The 21,416-nt window shown below is 33.2% G+C and overlaps 2 protein-coding genes across 2 annotated transcripts; one reads left to right on the top strand and one right to left on the bottom strand.

Annotated features, from left to right (window-relative positions):
* Positions 1-643: 643 nt before the first annotated feature.
* Positions 644-5,988, top strand: LOC122590505. Its single transcript, XM_043762705.1, has 3 exons — positions 644-1,075; positions 3,488-5,328; positions 5,491-5,988. Exons 1-3 carry the CDS (start codon positions 719-721, stop codon positions 5,681-5,683), a joined length of 2,391 nt encoding a protein of 796 aa, XP_043618640.1. The 5' UTR covers positions 644-718; the 3' UTR covers positions 5,684-5,988.
* Positions 5,989-12,218: 6,230 nt separating this feature from the next.
* On the bottom strand, positions 12,219-16,699 carry LOC122590507 (cellulose synthase-like protein H1). Its single transcript, XM_043762706.1, has 8 exons — positions 16,337-16,699; positions 14,971-15,307; positions 14,557-14,682; positions 14,359-14,475; positions 14,009-14,215; positions 13,697-13,808; positions 13,396-13,583; positions 12,219-13,191 (listed from the first exon to the last, which is right to left on the bottom strand). Exons 1-8 carry the CDS (start codon positions 16,621-16,623, stop codon positions 12,283-12,285), a joined length of 2,283 nt encoding a protein of 760 aa, XP_043618641.1. The 5' UTR covers positions 16,624-16,699; the 3' UTR covers positions 12,219-12,282.
* Positions 16,700-21,416: the final 4,717 nt, after the last annotated feature.

The following is a 21,416-nucleotide window of genomic DNA, read 5'->3' as shown; positions in this document are numbered from 1 at the left end:
GTTCATTTCGAAGAGTTAAAATTATCTATAACTCGCCTTTACTATACCCGTTTTAAGGATTGAGATTTTTGTTGTTAGTTGTTATATATTATATTGAGTTTGGTCAAATAGTAAAATAATGAAATCTGGTGAAGTGGGAGAGCCGAAATACACATATTCTGCATCAGGGATGGGAATTTCCTAAAGTTCGAAAACTTTATGGGGGTGTTTACGATGGAATGAAAAGTGGAGAAAGGGAATGAGAAACACTTCTCTTATTTGTTTGCAATGGAGAAAGGGAAAGAGAAAGGAGAATCGATTCCATTCTCTTCATTCTCTACAAATTGTAGAGAATTGATGAGAATGATTTTTTTTAAAAAAATGTTATATGTAATAAATGTATTATTATTTAAAATTTTATTTTTTTATATATCAATTCTTTGTGGGTACTAAACAACGAAATCCATTCTCTTTTTAAATACTCATTTTTTTTTCTCACTATTTCCCTTCTCTATTACATTTCTATTTTCTACGATTCCTTTTACCAAACACCCTAAGGTAAAGTTCTTAATCCAGATCATTGAATTAAAATAAAAGATCTTCACCTTTTATTTTGATATAAAGGTCAAAGATCAATCTCCATCCCCGCATCAGTTGATCAAACCCCCCAAAAAGGTTATATTCCCCTTCCAAAACACATACACACACACTGAGATCAACAGACAGACAGACACAGAGTATGGACTATGAAGATGATGATCATATCCCGACAGATCTAATCACCAAATCCCAGATCGGATTTCGACAACTCGCCGGTTTATCATCCTTCAATCCAACCTTAGACCCACTCCCAACCACCACCTCCATTGAGTCACTAATACCCACCTTGGAAAATTACAACAGCAACTCTTCATCTAATAATTCTTTACAATGTAAATATTGCCATGCCAAACTGTTGAGAGACTCGCTCTCACTTATTTGTATTTACTGCGGTAATTCCCAAATACAACATGATGGTGTTCATCCTGCCCCTCTTAATTTTAACTCTACTGTTGCCTATACTTGGTTACTTCAATCCTTGTACTTCAATGGATCGGTTAGTCTCTTTTCTCTTTTTTACTTTTTTTCTTAAAAAAACTTATATATATATATATATATATATATATTACATATATTGATTTTGATATGCAATTTTGTTACTTTTAGTTTTGGGATTGTTTATTTATAAGATATTCTGCTAGAAAACGTGACCACATACCTACCAGCTTATATAGTTAGATGCTTAAAAAAACAAGCAATAAGCAGAAAAGTAGAAATATTAGGAATCCCCAACACCCCAGTAGTAATAAATTGATATGTATAGAAAAGTTGGTAACTTTCGTTGAAGTGATGTACAAAAGTTTACAACTTTACAGTTTTTGTTGGATATTATTGGGTGTTTGAGGTTTGCATATTTTAGGCGAAGAGCTTCTTTTGTGGGCTTATTGGTTTATTGAAGTTTCGTAATGCACTAATGCCAATATGCTCTTTTTTTTGGCTTATGAGATTATCGACTTGCGTTGCTTATCAGGATGTTTGGGAGTGGCGTAGAGTGTGTTGTAAGAAAGGCAATATGCTGTTTTGAAATGTTTTCGTGTTGGACTCATTTTAGCTTGTTTTAAGGGAAAACATCACTTATTTTTAAGCCTTATTTTGATGACAACTTTTAACACAAACACAGTTATAAACATGCACTCCCAATTTAGCAATAAAAGACACGTTTAAAATCTTGGTTTCAAATAGCGTGCAACAGGCGTTGCGTTGTGTGTTGTGACCCTAGGGCGCAACGCCAAGGGTGTTGCGAGCAGGTTACATGTTGCGAGCGCTACATGCCCGTTGCGAGCGTTGCGTGTTGCGTCCGTAGCGTTGCAACATGTACAAAGTTATGTTTTCACTTTTTTGGGCACTTATTTTCTTTATGTTTTGATTTCAACTTTCAATTTCAAGTCTATTAGTCTACTTTTATGGTTTGTTTTCTACTTATTATACATTTGGTGTCGTAGAATCGCAACCTATTATGATTTGGTGATTTGAAATCACAAACTATTGTCTTTTCTTATGATATGGAATGTTATCTTTTGGTATTCAATTGTAACATGTAGAGTATTAGCATATTTGTAGAACTGCCGCCGCGAATACGTGTTGCGCTCGCAACGCCACACTTGTTGCCTTTGGGACCTTATCGCAATGGGTCACCACACGCTGTTTCAAACCAAGTTTAAAATAAGCATTCTTCCATGCTCTTCAAAATATCTTTCCAAAAATAAGGGTAAAAGGTACTAGGTATTCAGTTATCCAGATACCCCAATGTGTGTTTTGACTTTTAATAAACATACGGTTATTAGCTCATTAGGTGAAAAGCTTTTAATAAATCTGGGCTTCTCAAGAAGCAGCTTTTTTAGCCTTAATAAGCTAAAAAGTCATGAGTTGTTTGGGTAAAAAAGTGTTGCTTATTGCTTCTGATAACACATAAGCTAAAAGCCTAGAAAGCATGGTAACTAAGCTAACTTAAACGCACCAATATAAGCCACAGGCACTTGAAATATGCAATTACCCTATAAAGCCTTTGGATCCTAAACCTACAAAGATATATTTATATGATTTTTGAGTTTCATTACTGCATTACATTTAATGTACTTTTTTTTTATTCTCACATTAGTTATTGTACTTACTTTTGTAGACCTCATTAAAATGATATGGTTCTGTATCATATTTGGGTGATTTTTCCATAAAAGTGGCTTTTGTAATTATAAGGTTTTTGTTCTATGTAGTAATTCTTTATAATGTTTACAAAATGACCCAAATGAGACAAAAAATATCCAGGTGTACGAAGGAAGTACAAGGATTAGGGTGGAGAAAATGAAAAGATATGTTGGTAGTTTAATAAAAGAGAAAATAAACATAGTTTTTGTTCTCTGGTATCTGCTTTTAAACGCTGTCAAGGCTTCATTAGGAACTACTGTGGTTTTTATATTGGTTTTGTGGGCATTCTCTAGTTAAGTTTGTACCTGAAGTTTCTTTTGATGCAGTCTGCTCATGGATTTGATTATCTGTTAGAAATGACTGATAGTTATTATACATCTATGAAGGATATTGATCATGTTTAGGAATCATACTACAGAAACGTGAATTAGAGGTTAGCAGATAATTAGCAGGTCTTATGGTGACCTAGTGAGTTTTTACCACATGATTATCGATAGGAAATCACACTGTCAATATGCTTCAGTTTCTGCTTCCATTTTCAAATAAGGTAGATTGATTCGAGTTATCATATGACTCAAGATCGTGAATCGTTTATATCCATGTTAAGGAATGCTGATCTTTAATTTAACCAGGAGTCTCATCTTGGAATATTTGAGTAACTGATGTCTAGAGTTTTGTGATTATGTGTTATCCTGATGATCAGGATTGATCTTGTAAATTTTTTTTTTTAATGGCATTCACATATAAGTTTTTGCATTTCTCTTAGGAAAGAGTCGGGTCTCTGGCAGAAGTAAGTGAAATAAATGGAACACAAAGTCCCGCAGAAGATGAATTAACTTTGTCCGAGCTTCTAGATCTGCAGATCTTATGGCGGGATGAGCCTAAGAAGCCTAATAGTAATCTTACAATCATAAACTCTGAGAGTTCTACAAATCTTGGTTCTGCCGATCTGGACTTCTTTATAGCGTCCAAGAGAGATGTCGTGTCTAATGTGTCCGAAGAACAACCGGTTGCCAGCACAAATGATCAAACTACGGCCTTTGAAGGTCAAGCAAATCGTACATCTGTTACTTCCACCATTGATCCAACTGATGATGCTTCAGCTGATTGGAATGCAGAATTTCAATCTGCAGTTACGAAAATGGTGAATGAGAACCCCAATTCAGTTGACCTTTTTGTAGGTGCTGAACCTGATCTTTCATCGCGCATAGATGCGGGTTCTGGAGAGATGAAAGTGTTTAATAACAAAGCACCAAATGACGAATCAGACCCATTTCCTTCTATGGGTAAAGATACTACTCAAGATGATCTTTTTGCCAACATGAGCTCTGCAACTTTTCAGCAGACTGAGCGATTAGATTCAGTTCAAACCAATGATGGGACATCGGATCATCTAAGTGATGATAATTCAAAAGGTGCAGATGGAGACTGGTTTAGTGATGATCATTGGCAGAAAAGTGGTATCAACAGCACTGCTGTCTCTAATCAGGCTGATCAGTTAGACTTATTTGGCCAACCAAATGATACATCTTCACAGGATAATCCAAATGTTTCATCAGCAAATTGGTTTGAAAACACTAACTGGCAGAACAGCAGTGCCAACACCGCTTCTCAGCAGGCCGATCAATTAGACTTGTTTGACAAACTCAATGATGAATCTTTACATAATAATGATCCATCGATAGATGGGTTTGAAAATATCGACTGGCAAAAAACTACTGTCACTGCTGTCTCTCTGCAAGTTGATCAGTTAGAGTTGGCTGGCAAAGATAATGATGGATATTCACAAGATAATTCTAATGAGTTATCTGCAGATTGGTTTGAAAATACTGACTGGCAGAAAAATACCCCTAACAGTACTGCTGCTTCTCAGCAGGCTGGTCAGTTAGATTTTGTTGGCAAACTAAATGATGGATCTTCACGAGATATTCCAAATGATTCATCGCTAGATTGGTTTGAAAATACTAGCTGGCAGAAAAGTACTTCCAAGAACACAGCTCCCATTATAGGTGAAAATTTATTTGATAATAAACAACAGAATGATCAAGTCTCATCCCCATCATTGGTTAATGACTTGATTCACTCTGAAAATTCGGATCTTGATAATTTAAACGTACACCGTTCTGACGCTACTACTGATTGGTTCCAAGATAGTCACTGGCCTACGGGTGCTTCACATGCTACTTCGAATATGGTCGGCAACGAAGATGACGATGATGGATTTGATGAATGGAATGATTTCACAAGCTCAACTGGTAACCTAGATTCGAAACAAAGTGAGAAAGTTGGTGCTGCCGACAATATGCCTGCATTAAATTTGTTTCCTTCATCCACAGCTGATCCACAAGTGAATATTGATGATTTGGTGGCCAACAAAACTGGTGATGATGGGTTTGATGAATGGAATTTCACAAGCTCTAATCAAGATCCCTTCCCTGATTCTCAAAAACATATTGGTAATGAGAAAGTTGGCTCTACAGCTGATCCAAAAGAGGATTTTGGCGACTTCTTCCAGTCGGATCTTTTCTCTGGCTCATCTAGTAACAAAAATCAAAATGATACTCAAGCAGTGTATGATATCTTTTCAGGAGTATCTATGACAAGCCGGTAACCATACTTTCTTTCTTAGTGTCGTGCCATTTATCACAATTAAATGTTGGCATTGTCTCTTTATACAGTTGTTGATAAACCAAAGAGCAATTCGTTATTACCATGTTAACAGCGAGTTTCCTATATTGCCTCTTTTGTACTAATCACATGTATGTATAGGACTGCTAACGCTGAAGCTGGAAATAGTGTTGAGGGATCAAAGAATGATGAAATTACATCTAGTGCAACTATTATTCCAAAGGCTGACGTACAAATACTGTTGTCACAGATGCATGACCTGTCATTTATGCTTAAGAGTGAGCTTTCAATCCCTTCTAAGCCAGATGATCTGGATATCTCTCACAGTAAATGATGAAGGTGAGACGCATGTATGCATTTGAATCCTCTTTTATGTGATTCAGTGGCATTACTAATCATCTTGTTGTACTACCCGTATACCTTGGAGCTGGATTATAGGAGAGACTAGTGTATATATATAGCTAAGATGATCGTTGAGATCCGGTGTTTATCTTGCTTTATTGGTGAGTCGCAGTTTTATTAAAAATTCTGTTGTTTCTATAGGGCTAATTTGGTTTGTATCAATTTAAAACTAGAAAGAAAACTCCGAGTTTTACCCTTTTCGAAGTGCTCTATGAAATATACTCACAAGTTTCTCCATGTTTGTGTGTTTTTATTGTGAACAATATCAGCAGGATTGTGCGGTACACATAAAGAGGTCTATGATATCATGTCCTGTAGTCTGTCATTGGTGCTTTTATAGGTTTTCGCTCACTGGTTACTAGGTTAGTTGCTTGATTTTGGCCCAAAACATTACAGGTAGTATTCATAATAGGGTCGTTCAGTGGCTCGAATCTGGATTGTACCAGCATGGCATTGAAATTGAAAATTTGAGAATATAAGTACCAATGACTGGACACTGATATATTGATATGTCTGGTATTCTTACCAGTTGACCCCAAATGGCCAAAACATAACCGTAAACTGGGCATATACTCTAGTCTAGTGATCTGACTATATGTTTCACCTTAATGACTCTGTATATCAAAGTGAGAAGAAAATATTGGCTTGGACCCTGTCACAACCAGATGTGCAACATATACAACCAGATGTACAACATTCACATTGATAATTATAATTGGTAGTCCTCTAGTGTGTATACCGACAAGTTAGGGTCACGGATGGTAGTGAGTGTACTTGTTACACTTCCAGTTTGGTTTCACGTAACTAGTATGGTTTTACGGTTGTATCCTATGTTTTGTAATCAAAAACACAATTATGGGTTGTATACTGAGCCCTTTTCTTGCTTTTGGACGGTCCATGATACATTGATAACAGATAATGACTTTGAACTCGTCATTATGCCTATTATAGCCGGCAATTAGCAACCAGAAGAAAAACACCAGCAACTTAATGGAGTAAATGCATAGCAGTTTGAAAGATCCTAAAATAGAAACAATCTTCACATCGCATTGTTATAACAAGAGAAGCAGAAACGGAAGGGAAAGAAAGGAGTTTTACTGGTCTATGTTTTGAACAAACCACAACAAACACACTCCAGTTAAAACCAGATTCTGAAAATCTGATTCTAGATTTGGTTCCCTGTCAATAGGTTTCCCCGTGGTTGTCTTGCCGTAATGCTGTACAACACCTCATCAGCCAGAGTTCTATCCGATTGATCATCCTACAAAACACAATATATTTACCATCAACGCTAATTGTGATTAACCGATCTTGTAACGAGTCAAATGGTGTTAGCCTGAGTCTATTAAGTAATACTATCTTAGGCTAGTATCCTCCTGTTCACGTAATTTTTTACGTCTAAATGCACTTACACAAACAAGATTGAGGTATGCTGGATTTCTCAACCTCTTAGGGTAGTGTGCCGATACTGTATCACAACACCTGTGGTTGTACCAAGGGAAGTTAGAATAAAATATCACCACTATATAGTCAAAATTAAGTTGCAAGACTTAAGACTTACCGACTAACCTAGAACTTTTGGAAAGTCTCAGATAACAGAGTAATATATTCCTCAACAATAGAGTTGGAGGTTTTCCGTTGAAAGCATCAACCACTTTGGACAGAGCTTCCAACACAGCAAAAAGTCTTTCTATATACGACCCGCAGTAAATCATTCCTTCATGTTGCTCTAGAATCTTAAGGAGTACACGGGCTGCCAGCTGCTTAACAAGTGGGAACACTAGGTGATATATTATACAGAAAGATATGTTTGGGTACGTCCAAAACGTCATAAACATGTTTTGGTGTTCCACGTTTGACATGATAGTAATCAGTTTCTTAGTAATTTAGTTGTCGCAAAAGATAAGTTACTGAGTACTTTTTTCTTGAACTAAAAGAGGCAAGCAATCAGTTTTAACATGTGAAAGAGTTACAGATAATTGTTTTGGCAGTTTTGAATTTGAGTGACTATAAATGAATAAATCCCATCTTTGATAAACATTGCATCATTTTTTATATTAGGATTCCAAATAAAAATGTTCATTGGGAGAAATAAAGGATATAAGATTTTTGCAACTAACCGATTTTGTCATGTTGCCACCCACATACATGCAGCGGAGGCACAAAGGAACCGTTTCAATTTCCAGAAGATAATGAACAATTTCTGAAGTGTTAGGACCTTCCTCCTGTGTAAGATAAAGAAAATCGATACTTAATAGTAATAAAGTTATGAATAGAATACAATGAGTTCTGCAATTCTCATTATCTGTACCTGCAGAGCTGCGATGACACCCAAGCAGCTAGTTCTTAAGGAATCAAACGGCTGATTTTGCTTTGATGTATTCAGAAATGGGTAAAAGTATGCAGGTATATGGGCTGCAACATATGTTAACATTTTATCAGATAAACTAGCAACAATAAATCCAAGAAAGTAATATAATGGATGATCATATAGAAGATACCTTTGATTAGACCCATTCTTGCTTTAGGATGAGTTGCCATGCACTGTCAGAGCATTGAAGTACAGAGTTTATGATGCAACCACATGTGCAGAACAAGAATATATGCTGAATAGGAAAAAACATAATACTCTTTATTGTAATAGGAAAACAATTTTAATATTGAATACCAGCGACCTGAAACAGGAGAAGTGCATGAGAGATTCTTGTTGATTCTGGCATACTAAGCTGAGGAGGTGACAGCAAACTGTATACCGACAAAAGTTCCTGAAAAATGGAGAAAGTTGTATATCTTAATTCCCGAGTTTGTAAGAGCCTTTTATCTATGAGTATGATTAATTACTATTAAAATAATATCATACAACTTTAATGCAGATTATGGTTTCAAAATGTATATGTATGATTCACAGTATACCTGCAAAAGTGAATACATTGTGCCTTGTGAATTCCAAAGTAGCAATCCCAGCTCAGGGCCTTTTGTATCCTTTATTAAGAGGGACAAACAAAAAGAAGCTCATGTTAACTATTATGTGTATATACTAGAAATACATATCCTTAATGTATACGTATATGGACATAAATCGTGAATGATTTTGCAGATGTCGATTAGGTAGCTTATACTTATGGACTTATGGTATGGATAATAGGGTAAATTTTGGCACATTCATTTTCTGAAATATGTTTAATCAACAGAACAAATGAACCACTCTTAATTATGCCTGCAGGCTATCATCATATGTACAAAAAATCATAGTTATGCGCCTATGCATGACCCGTCCATATATACATAACTCATCAAGTATGCAGTATACGTACAGGACAAGAATTTAAAAAGTTTAACTGGAACGTTCGAAAAGGAAAATAAAAGGTAACAATTGGACATTAGGATCCACAGAAGTCATTTGAGTATGTAACAATGCTGTGCTGCAATACAACTGGTTTAAGAGCAAAGCAGCATTACCTGCAATTGGGACTTCTAAGTTCTAATTAGCTTCTTATATTTTTTTATTTTTTTCATTTATATACACTAGCTACTTGAGAAGCCGTTTAACAGCTAACGACAAAAAACGAATTTTAGAATCCAAAACATTAGTAACACTGCAAATTCAGAATGATACTACAACGATCACGATGAACCGAGAAGTTATATATTCAAATTGTTTTCTCTAGAAAATATTAGCAAGACTAACATCCAACTTTGTGCTCATGTTACTGCAGAGCAAGTTCACATAGAGATTCCAATGATACAAAATATATGAAATCTCAGAGAGATTTAACATATATATATGAAATCTCAGAGAGAGAATCTTTGAATCGTCTTTAAATGTTTGTCTAAGAAAAAAAAAAAATTTCTTTAGACTCATTTTTATTTTCTACTTTCATTATATATGTTTCTCTAAAAATTATTTTACACTTATAACTTATAAAATACATATTACTGGGGGAGTAACATCTAAAATAAGTAATATAAATAAAAACTAATAGGCTCCTACAAGTGATGATAGGTGGTTTTAATTACTATTTTACCCTTATTACATTGTCTGGAAAAGTGATGATAAAATTTTATAGTAGTCTCCTATACAAGTTATGTTCAAAAAAAAGTCTCCTACAAGTTTTTACAAAAATCATTAATTTTGCCATTCATGAATTACTTTAGTAACACTTAAAATAAATTATAATACAAATTCAAATTATGATTTAATAATTTTTTTTTATTTGTGTCATCAATTAATTAGATAATCCAAATTTAAAAGCAGATGATCGGTGAAGCCAAACATATATAATCACTGTGACCCTTTACCTCGTGTATTCATGACAAGTTAATTGAAGTTATTTATAAATTTTCATTTTTCATCAATTACACGGATATAATTTTTGTTTATATAAATGTATTTATGATTTTCCAAAAATAGAAGTATACATATATAAAAAGTCAAACTACAGTCTCTTAATTTTGTTTTTATTTCACCACCTTTTTCAAGCAAAATATGAAATTAACTTTTTTCCACCAATATTAATTATTCACTTGATATTCACATTCACAGTAAGTATCGAAATTAATTTGGAGTTACAATAATAGCTAGTTTCATGTATATAAAATTAAAATTAAAATCAAAATCAACACATGCATAATGCATTGTACGTGATGTCACACACACACTACATAACTATATGCTAATTCAGTTCGTACGTCCTAGTAAATATCTGGCTATATATATGCCTTATATATACAGCACTATATGTAGATATAAATCTAATCGAAACTCAAATTCAAAACATAATAATAATTAAGCAGTTACTCATAAAATGAGAATTTGCAGCACCGATCGGTTGAATTATCGGATCGATTATCAGGTTGATCACTGCGTATATATATAATATATATATATATATATATACCTTGAGCACCTTGTAGACGCTGTTGAGTTGAACAATAGCTTGAGCTCTAGTCAAAGGATAGTCAAGCAACAAGGTTAACTGCTCAATATCAGCAAACTCAACCGCCGTGAAGAACTCTGCTCCGTCAGGAGGTCCGGCGTATTTCGGCTGCGGAAATTCAGCAGCAGCATTGTTAGAACTCGAAGCACCGCTGGTAGCGTAATCGATATACAACGAATCAGGTAAATTCTTCATTTTTTTTACGTTAATTACACGCACTGAAAACACACACTGATCAATTTCAGAATTTAGACCTAATTAATTTCTCATTTTGTAGAAGGTAATTAAGAAAATTTTGATTTGAGAGAAATGAAGTGTATGTGTATATGTATTTGGGGATTTATATATGTCCGAGAGAGAGAGTGGTGATCAGGATATATATATATATATATATATAGATGCTAGAGTGACTGTGAACTGTAGTCCATGTGTCAGTCATGCATTGGCTGTCATTTTAGTTGATATTCGGTGAAACCGTTACAAGAAAAGATGAATATTTAATTAATAGGAAGGAAATTCAGGGAAAGAAACGAAAAAATGATTGTATTTTTGTATATGAATATGTAATCGTAGTACGAAACATGTGATATACTATACTGAGATATTTAGCTAGTTAGATGTGAGTTATGTATTTTGAATTTAAAACTGTCAAGTGTTGACCGGTTTGACTTCGACCCATCATATATATATACTTGAATTTTTTGATTACAATAGTCAAAAAATAACTTTTATATGGTGTAGTTACGATGGAAGCATATATACATGCATTTTAGGCCCGATCAATGCAAACTTAAAACAATCGCACGTAGATTTTATATAAGTTCACTGACTTGTTTGCTCTATTCTCGATCAACTCTGCTTATCGGAAAGATGGACATACTTGAAGAATGAAACAGAAAACTGAAGTTGAAGGAAAATTTGATTTCAGAGCGTAAGATATTGAATTATTAATAAAATTTGGGCTAGGATAGTAATTGGGCTACTTTATTGGGCTTGCCTCAACCTTTTTATACCCCAAATCTGATATCTCTTTCTTCAGGACATTATCATCGATAATAATTTTATGATCTTTTTACGTTTTTAATTTTTCATAATTTTAATCTAGTTTATTTTTGCTTGGATACAAATATAAAGAAGATATATGTGTATCTATCACCCGCATCTAATCCATGACTCATGGTGTATACTGTATATATTGTGCCGAAGACATGTGTTATTGAAATTTTGTTTCCATATAAATTCGTATGCAGATTTGGCTTTCTTGAAGCTAGCTTTTCCAAATATATATGCAGGTTAGTACCCATAGGGTCATGCCATCGCATATATATACATTCATTTTTTATGTTCATAAAGAACAATATGATATATGCTCGTATTGATGCAACCATTAATTTTATAGCGATTAATCTAGTTTCATTCAAAAAAAATATCAAATCCATTTCTTTCAACATTATGTTCATTTGGTGATAATTATTTTGTTCGTTATTAATTCGTTTATCTCAAAAATGTTACCTATCAATCCAAAGACGATTCTAAAACCGATACTTTTATACTTGAAGTTCACATCATACACAAATCATGTATCATTTATATCCTAAAACAATTGAGGTGATCTTCTAAATATCTGCACGACGAATAAAGCCAAAGCTCCGGATTTCCATATTATGGATGTCGGAATCCCATATTTCCCATTTCCAAACAGCCCTTTAAGGAATTCCCAGAAGCACAGTATCACCCAAAGACTACAAAACATCTCTCCTAATAATCTTAATTCTTCTATAGAGTCCACATTTACCAATCTGGACATTCCATTTATCAACGCGGTCATGTTAACCAATAAAAGGACAACACCTGGTATGATGATTGGTGACTTGTCATAAGTGAACCTACCCGCATCAGCATCAACATGATCACCATCGTTCGAGCTTTGTTCCTTTTGTGTTACTTCAAAAACCGGTTGTGATAAGCCTACGAGCTTTAGCATGACGCTTAGAAATCCAAAGAACCATGCTGTCATCGCATTTACCCTTCCCATCGTTTGTAAATTCCACCACATACGAAGTGATACACCCAAACGCTTGAGTTCCCATAAGGCGTAAAGATTGTAACTTATGAAAATACCCATAGGGATGAGAAAGGTCGGTTCGTTGATCTTTGGTAAGAAATGTGAGTTAGTAAGGATACAATACGCTGGAAGAATAGCATAACATAACTCTGGAATGGATTGGAGTCCCCATGAACAAAGCCAGAAGTAAGCAAGAGCTTGTCTAAACCAAACCCTCCCTTTTATTATAAGTAAGAACGGGTTCTTATTGGTGAATAGGATCTCGAGAAGCCCCATGGACCATCTTTTTTGCTGTATAAGTGAAGCATTATATGTGGAAGGTGCACAACCAAGAAATGCAAGTGGCTCAGGCGAGGTTATGATAGATCTCCATCCTTTTTCATGTATGCTTAATCCTGTGAGAATATCTTCTACCGTTGACCCGTAAATCCAACCTACCTGCGAATTGATTACACAATCCATACATTAATCATCGGAACCAGCTAGGTTTCATGCATTGTTTATGAAAAAATCATTGGGATGTGATTACACAATCCATTTAATTCTATTTAATTAGGTTGATTTGATTTACTTCCATTTTATAGGGTTGTTGATTATGGTTTTCTGTATATATAATTGTCAATGTCACAAACAGCCTCTTACCTTTGTGCCCCAAGAGGTACCATATTCGTAGCTACAGCCTGCAACTCGGACTGCTGGCTCGATGAAACTAGAAGGATTCCTTTTATTTTCTATATTCGCATATGATCTTGATAAATATTGAGCAGCTGATTCTCTCAATTCAACTGAATTTCCAAAGCTTTTATGTAGATCTTCATTACCCATATTTCCTATATAACCAAAGAAATTATGATATAATTAACACCAAAGATAAGTTACTAGTGTATCTACAATCCAAAAATAATTATGAAGAAATAAACCCAAACAACTCTTGTTAACATACCAAATTTTGTTATGTCACTTGGAAATGCACCATAAATAACCTTTCTTTTGTGAAAACAATTTGATCCAGCATAGAAAGTCCCTTGAAGTGATGCTACCCCGTTTGCAATATACTGATAATGATGACAAAACGGTCAAAACAGATTTTGGGCGATTCTTCCAATGAAGCCATAAGAAAGTTATTTCCATGTTTGGTATCTTGGCTAGTAATTACTAATAACATTCCACCCATAATGTGGATGCTTAAATAGGTCTTAGAAAAGCTAGTTACCTATCTAGAAAAATTTTAAAAAAAACAAAAAAAACCGCTTACATAGAAATTAGCGAGCTGATTCCCAAAAGGGTCATCCTTCAATCCATCATAAAAAGCTTGAGGAAACTGGAAAAAAGCATATTCTTCATCGTTGAAGTCGAACACCATACACATTGCATGAAGAAAAACTTGTGGATTGTTTGCATACATATCACAATCTACATTCAGCATCAGAGGTGCATTTGTCATTACTCCAGAGACTCTAGTCTGCTCAACATTTAAAATGGTGTTATCATCTTCATAGTATATAGATAGACATATGAATTAAGGCGTATTAACATCAATTTAGTTCTTAATCAAGCAATGTTGTTCACAATTAATATCAAGTAAATAGCCTAGCTAGTACTAACCAAAGCATTCATAGCTCCAGCTTTGTAATGATGATGATGTTTCGGGCTTTTCTCTCTTGAGATGTATATCACATGAGGCAACTCATTCAAACTACCTTCTTTGTTCTCAGATATAACCTACAATATAGTTACTAAAACTTCAACAACTAGAATTAAAATTAATATATAAATTCAGTATACAATAGTAGTAGTATGTACCTTGATGATAGCGGGATGTTTCATACGGTGAACACCATTGAAAACAGCATATTCCGAATTATGATCACATGGAAATGCCATCTTAGAAGCAAGCTCAATCTTTTTGCAAAGTTTTTCGTATTCATTCTGTAATCATATCAAAAAACACAAACAAAATCGAGCATATATGTGATGAGTTTGTACAGTTTCAACATATCGTATATATACTAAGGGAAAAGGGAATATAAGGTTGTCCAACACCTAAGCTTAGGTGTGGAACCTTTCACATACTAATATTTTATTATTTCTTGTTTAATGAATAAATGCATGGGCCCTCATGATTTTTATGGATTAAAAAAACAATATGTGAGTATTCCACACCTAAACTTAGATACCTGACAGCCTTATATTCCCATCCCCCATATATTAATGTACCTTCATATTCTTCCATTCTTGTTGGAGCTCCATAGAGTTGTCTTCTTCTAAGGGATGAGTGGAATTGGGAGTAAAATATCGAAATGGAGCTCTAACTTGAACGTTATACTTTTTGCAAAAAGGGACCCAAATTTTTGCAAATTTTGTTGTCTCAACTAGTGAATAATATGTGATCGGCGAGCAACCATCGTCGGACAAATAAAGGGCTAACTTGCTAGCTGGATAATCCGCTGCTACAAGTGATAACACCGTGTTCATTGTTATGATGGCTGGTTCCAGAATAGGATCCGCGGTGGTCACAAATATATCTACTGCTGGAAATTCCGATTCTTTTACCCTGAAACACGTATGTACTTGTAGTTAATTAATTAAGCACATTATTAACAGGTTATATATATTTATATATGATATGTATATGTATATATGCATAATGCATGTACGTTTTTGTTCTGTGAAAATTGATGGGCATATAACCATTTTAAGGTCATATACTACGGTTCATAGTTTGGGGTAAACAAATTTTGTTCCACTACAAAAAAAAAGCGTAATATTTGTTCACATCTTCTCTTCTTCGTTACATTTTTAAAAAGAGTAAGTAAGAAACATTTTTAAAAAGAGTAAAGTATGAAAAAATTGATCAATTTATGTACACTTAAAAATGTGGGTAAAATCCTTACAATTGCAACTTTGCAAGTGTCAATAACTTTGGGCACGTACATATAACAAAAGTAATCTTTGTGCACATGTATTTTTTTTGTCTTGACACCTAGTCTGTCCCGAACAAAATCCGAATATATATAGTATAGCCCATGTGGTATGAACTTATCCCTTTATATGTAGTATGAATCAATTAGATTATATATGTATATAGGATTAATCATTGTAAGACAGATATTAACATATATATAGGATAATTTTTTGACCATTAGATAAGTGATGCATGATAAAATTAATGCATAAAAATTATTAGGGATAAGAATAAATATATATTTATAATAACTTATGAATGACAATTTTCATGATTTACAACAAAATTTCAGCTAAAAAGGAGGATTAATGTTTTTTGTTTAATTCATATATACTCGTTTATTTGAATATAAGAACCATCATTTGTACATGGTTTCATTTTTAATTCTGAAAAGAATGTGTTAGTAACAAAATAAATGGTCGTAACATGTTGATATATAGTTAATTATCTGTATACCAGATTAGGATATCCTTTAATCAACACGAAAGATGCATCATGAAAAATGACGGATAACAAGAGTTCATCATATCAATGAATTCATGTCATCCAAAAGAAACCAACAACAAAACAAAAGCACTAATCAAGAGATTACAAACTACAATACGAATTCAGATTTACCTCTTTAAAAGTCGTTCTGGGTACGTTACGATGGTGGATTGATTCCATTTGACACACACGCCAATAGCCCATATAAATGTAAACCATGACTCGCATAAGAACGCGAGCAGCCATGGGAGGTAATGGTCTTGGTCTTTGAAAGAAACAACTCGATAAACAAGCACGGAGACGAGAAGAGAAAGAATTACGAGCTCTATGGCTCGTGCCTTTGTGTTCTTGTGGACGATTTTTTCTTGTAGAGGGAGTAGGCAGGTTGAGTCTTTTTGAGTAGTGTATATGGACGACATAGTGCACTAAATATATATATCTATATGTAAAGATGTTAGAGCAAATTAACGTTATGGTTCTATGTTTCAAAACGTGTTAGAAATGGGTATTTATAGAGGGGGAGTCGATCGAAGATATATATAGTAACCAATTGTGACTAAAATACCTCAAAGGACCAGCAGCATATGCAGATGCTAGAAGCGGTAGACGTTATTATTGTGTGACCATTCATGTATTTTTGATAAGTTTTCTTTTTTGTGTTTTCATTTTTGGGTGGCGGCAAAATAAACCAAATATGTTTGTATGATAATAGTCCTCTTTTGACAAATCTAACAAACTATATTTTTGTATATTAGATAGGGATTAGCCTCTCAGAATGCAAACAACTTTACATGAATAGTCATATAAAGTGTGTATTAAACTTTAATTATGTGCATTATATGTAATGAACTTTCAAATTATATGCATTGTATGTATCCGACCAATAAAAATCTTACAAGTAACAACTTATACATACAATGCACGAGATTTAAAAGTTCATTACATACGATACACATAATTAAAGTTCGATACATACTATGACAATTCGTATAAAGTTGTACGTACCAATCCCTATTATATATGGTATCACACTTAAAATACTTGTATTATATTATGTATATTTAATTTATAATTATATACTTTTTTAAAGTAAAAGCATGTGAATCGTAATTCGCTTGCGTGACAAGTTACTATTCATCCATGTCATAACCCGTATCACTATCTGGATTTTGCCATATTACATCTTGTACATGTTTTTCTGTTACGGGTTATATTTTTTCTTTTAGTCCATCCAAGCGTTATGTGATGACACCCTGTATCATTACTCGCATTTTGCTACATCGTATCCCATTGAATTTTCAACTAATATACAGAGGTTTTTTGCACACTTTTAAACAAACATATTTATGACAAACTGTTTTTTATTAAACCCTTGATGGTTCAATGCACATACACTAGAATAACGTAGTTATTTCAATATATTCACTATTTAATTAATAATTAATACTCCCTCCGTCCCATCAAAAGTGTCTTAGTTTGAATTTTCAAAGTCCTTTTCTATAAACTTTGACCACAAATATATATTTTTGTATTATATAAAATTTGATGAAAATTATACCAATGAAAACACGTCTAAAACACAATCACTTCATATAACTTTCATCAAGTATTATTTAACACAAACAAAATCATTAAAGGTCAAAGTTAGAAAAGTTAGACTTTGAAAATTCAAAATGTAACACTTTTAATGGGACGGAGGGAGTAATAAACAATATATGAAATGTTTTTCCAATTTAGATCGCTCAAGAATAACAAAATTTTTTTTTTACTTAGATGTATATTGCTTAACTGAAATATCATGCGGCTGTTTTAAAACCATTTTCTTGTCAATCTCCAAGATATTCTTAAGGAGGTTTTTCGAACCTAAAATCTTTTTATGAAAAAGGAAAATGCTAGGTTTACAAACTATTTACAAATATGAAGTTACAAACTGATACGGTATAGAAATTGAACAAATGATATTTTATTGTGTTTTGTCTCTTTTTTTTCTTTCTCTAATTTTAATTGAGTTTGTAAGAATATGTTTGTATTTTGTTTGTCATTTAGCATCTTTCTATGAGAAAATATGATGTCTAACAACTAGGCCATATATAGGCTACTATAATAGATTAGACATTGGATTATACTAACGTGCATCTGATTTGGAAAGACGTGATTTATTAATTTGGAAGTTTTCACCTGAGTTTTATCGAAATGCTTTAATTAATGCTAAACTAATACTCGTATATAGTTACTTGACTTCGAATCTAAAGCCAAATGTCGCCAATGGTTCACAGATTTATTAGTGTCGTCGAAAAAGATGATGAGAAAAATGTCTTCTTTTGTTGTGTCCATATCTATTTGCAGATAAGGCTTTTCTTTTTTCCGTTCTTTCTTTCTTTATTTTTTTTCTTTAAAATCATCAATTTAGGTACGTGCTCTATAAAATAGGGGAGTTTAAAGCTTTTATTTCATGCTTTCAAACAATGCTACTTCATCTATACAATTGAGTAACCGGGTCACAAAAATAAAGACTATTGCTCTGCTTCGAAAATAATCATTGTGTTTTTTTCTAATTGTATTTTCCAATAGTCTGTAATATATCAATATTTGTATTTGTATGTTTATTACTTTCCATATTACGAGACTACGAGTCATATCTAGCTAAGAATTGACAATTCTTCCTTGAATAATCTGTTCCTTATTTTGTTATGGTACTTTATTGACTCAATTGTATACCCTTGTGGCTAGCAGATTGATGTTAACACCGTTCCTTATGATTTTAAAGTGTATACCCTTGGGGCTACACTTTGAAATCATAAGGTAGTCCATAAAATTTATATACATGTTTAGAGGTTATTATTTTTGCAATGTGAGATGGATATGAGTTTTACACCTAATAATCCTCCCTTTAAACTCAAATTCTAGATTGGGCCTCTTCCTTTCAATGATGTATGGGTAAATAGCAAAGAAACATTATACTTTGAGTTTTTCATATTCTAAGTCCGTTTATAAGATAGGAATTATTGATTCGGTCGGTAAACCCATTAAATCAATCAAATTCGTTTGTTTTTAACTTAATAAATAAAAAAACAAATTATACACATAGATTTTATTTTTTTTATTCAGTTACTTAATAATTAAAAAAACAAACATGCCTTAAAAGACTTTCTTTTAATAACCTAACCAATTTGTTTTACCCCAACTAGCTTAGGAAGTCATGTAATTAAAATTATTTTATGCGGAACAAATTTTTTGGGGAAAATAATTCTGTGACACAGTTGATTGATGTGTTCTTCCTATTAATGAATTTTCGTGACTTCTTAACTCAACAAAAACATATACGGTTTTATCGAATTGGTTAATTTGGAAAAAAAAAAGTTTTTGAATTGCCAACCAAAGCAATACTTTGTATTTGGGGAGAGCTAAAATCACACTTGAAAATTAATAACCGAAAAAAAGTAATAGAAACCAAAACTGCCAAACCAAAAACCGAAATAAACGGATTGGTTATGTTTTTGTTTTCTAATAACCAGATGAATCGGTTCGGGTTTCGGTTTCATATACAAAAATAAACTCATAAACTGAATTGAACCAAGTATTTTATTAAGTTATTTTATATTTATATCATTTTATATTTATATCTATTACTTATAGTTAGTATGCATATTAGTATCTTTATACTTTTTGTTTTTATGGTGTACAAATTCGAATTCAAATCAATTGTATGTTTTCCATAAAAATTGCACAAAAATTTCACTTTATTACTTTTATCAATTTTAACACTTAAAAGATATAATTAAATAATAAAAATAATCTGTATATTTTAGTTTTTATATTATATTTTTTTCATAAAAGTTAAATGTTTAGTTTATAACTTAATATGGTAAAGAAAAAAAAACATAAACTGAAAATCTACTTAAACCGAACGAATAAAAAGTGAATTCAACAGTTTCGGTTTTTCCAAAAACCAAACAGATCAGTTCGGATTTAGTTTTGGCCCAAAACCGATTCAAACTGACTTATGCTTACCCTTATTTTGTAATGTACATTTTTTTCTGCTATTTGTCTATGATGTCCACTCCATGGCAAGAATATTCTATATGTTTTGAGGTTCTTTCTTTTTAGATAAATGGGATATGAGTTTTACTTGCAACAAGTAGTTTGGTTGTGAACGTTGTCAATATTCTTTGATTTGCAGTCTATTTATATTATCTATACCACTTTTTAAAAAGAATTACTCTCTCTTGTTAAAATTTACGTATTTAAATTTACTATCTCATAAATACCTGTAACATCCGCGAATTTTGACCTGCTTAACTAACACCAGTGATATTTGACTTTTATTGACTCTATTGAACTTGTTTGATCATGTGATTAGTTGTGAAATTAAATGGAATATCAATGCTTTGGAAACTTATGTGATTAATGAAAGTCGAGTTTGACTATATGATCTTGAGTTAATTGATAATATATTAGCATTTACATGTTTGGACGGAGTATATTTTGGTAACTAGTTTGGGGTAATGAGTGCATGAGTTTGTGGGTGGGGGTGTAACCCCTTCTCCACCTCTCATTTCCCCCATTCCCTTTCCCTTATCTCTTACACACTCTCTTATATCTCTTTTTTCTCCCAAAAACACAAGAACACACACACATCATACACTAACCATATCTTCTTTAAATTTTCGGATCCAAGGCATTAAATAACATCAAAGTGTTAGAAAATTGTCAGATATCATTTCCTTATCTCTAAACTTCAAGATCTTTGGGTTAAATCAAGTGTTATTCATCATTAAAGCTCCAAATATGAATTTAAAGCTCCGGGTCGATTTGGTAAGTATTTCTTGGCTAAGTTTATCATTTTACATTGCATAATATGTTTCCTGGTCGAATCTAAACATCATTTGCTTTGTTGGTTGTCAACATTGGTTTTTGAGTTTTCTAGGGTTTTGGTTTGAGCTCTAGGGTTGGATTCTTGTTGGATTTGTGTTTTGAAATGGATTTGGTGATGGGTTTTGTGAAAAATATGTTTGTAATATGTTTCCTAGCTTCAAAATGGTCTTTGGATGTTCAAAAACGAGTTTGGATCGAATTTGGGTCGTGTTTGGCTTAGTTTTGGGTGTGCAGGAAAATGAGTTTTCTGAGCCACCATCTCAGACGGTGGTTCTGGTGTCCCAGACGCTTGGCTAGATGCTATGGCGTCCCAGACTATAATATTGGCATCCCAGAC

The sequence above is a fragment of the Erigeron canadensis genome, chromosome 3 (genome assembly GCF_010389155.1).
Source record: "Erigeron canadensis isolate Cc75 chromosome 3, C_canadensis_v1, whole genome shotgun sequence".
Lineage (NCBI taxonomy): Eukaryota > Viridiplantae > Streptophyta > Magnoliopsida > Asterales > Asteraceae > Erigeron > Erigeron canadensis.
This window is presented reverse-complemented; position numbering and strand designations above follow the sequence as displayed.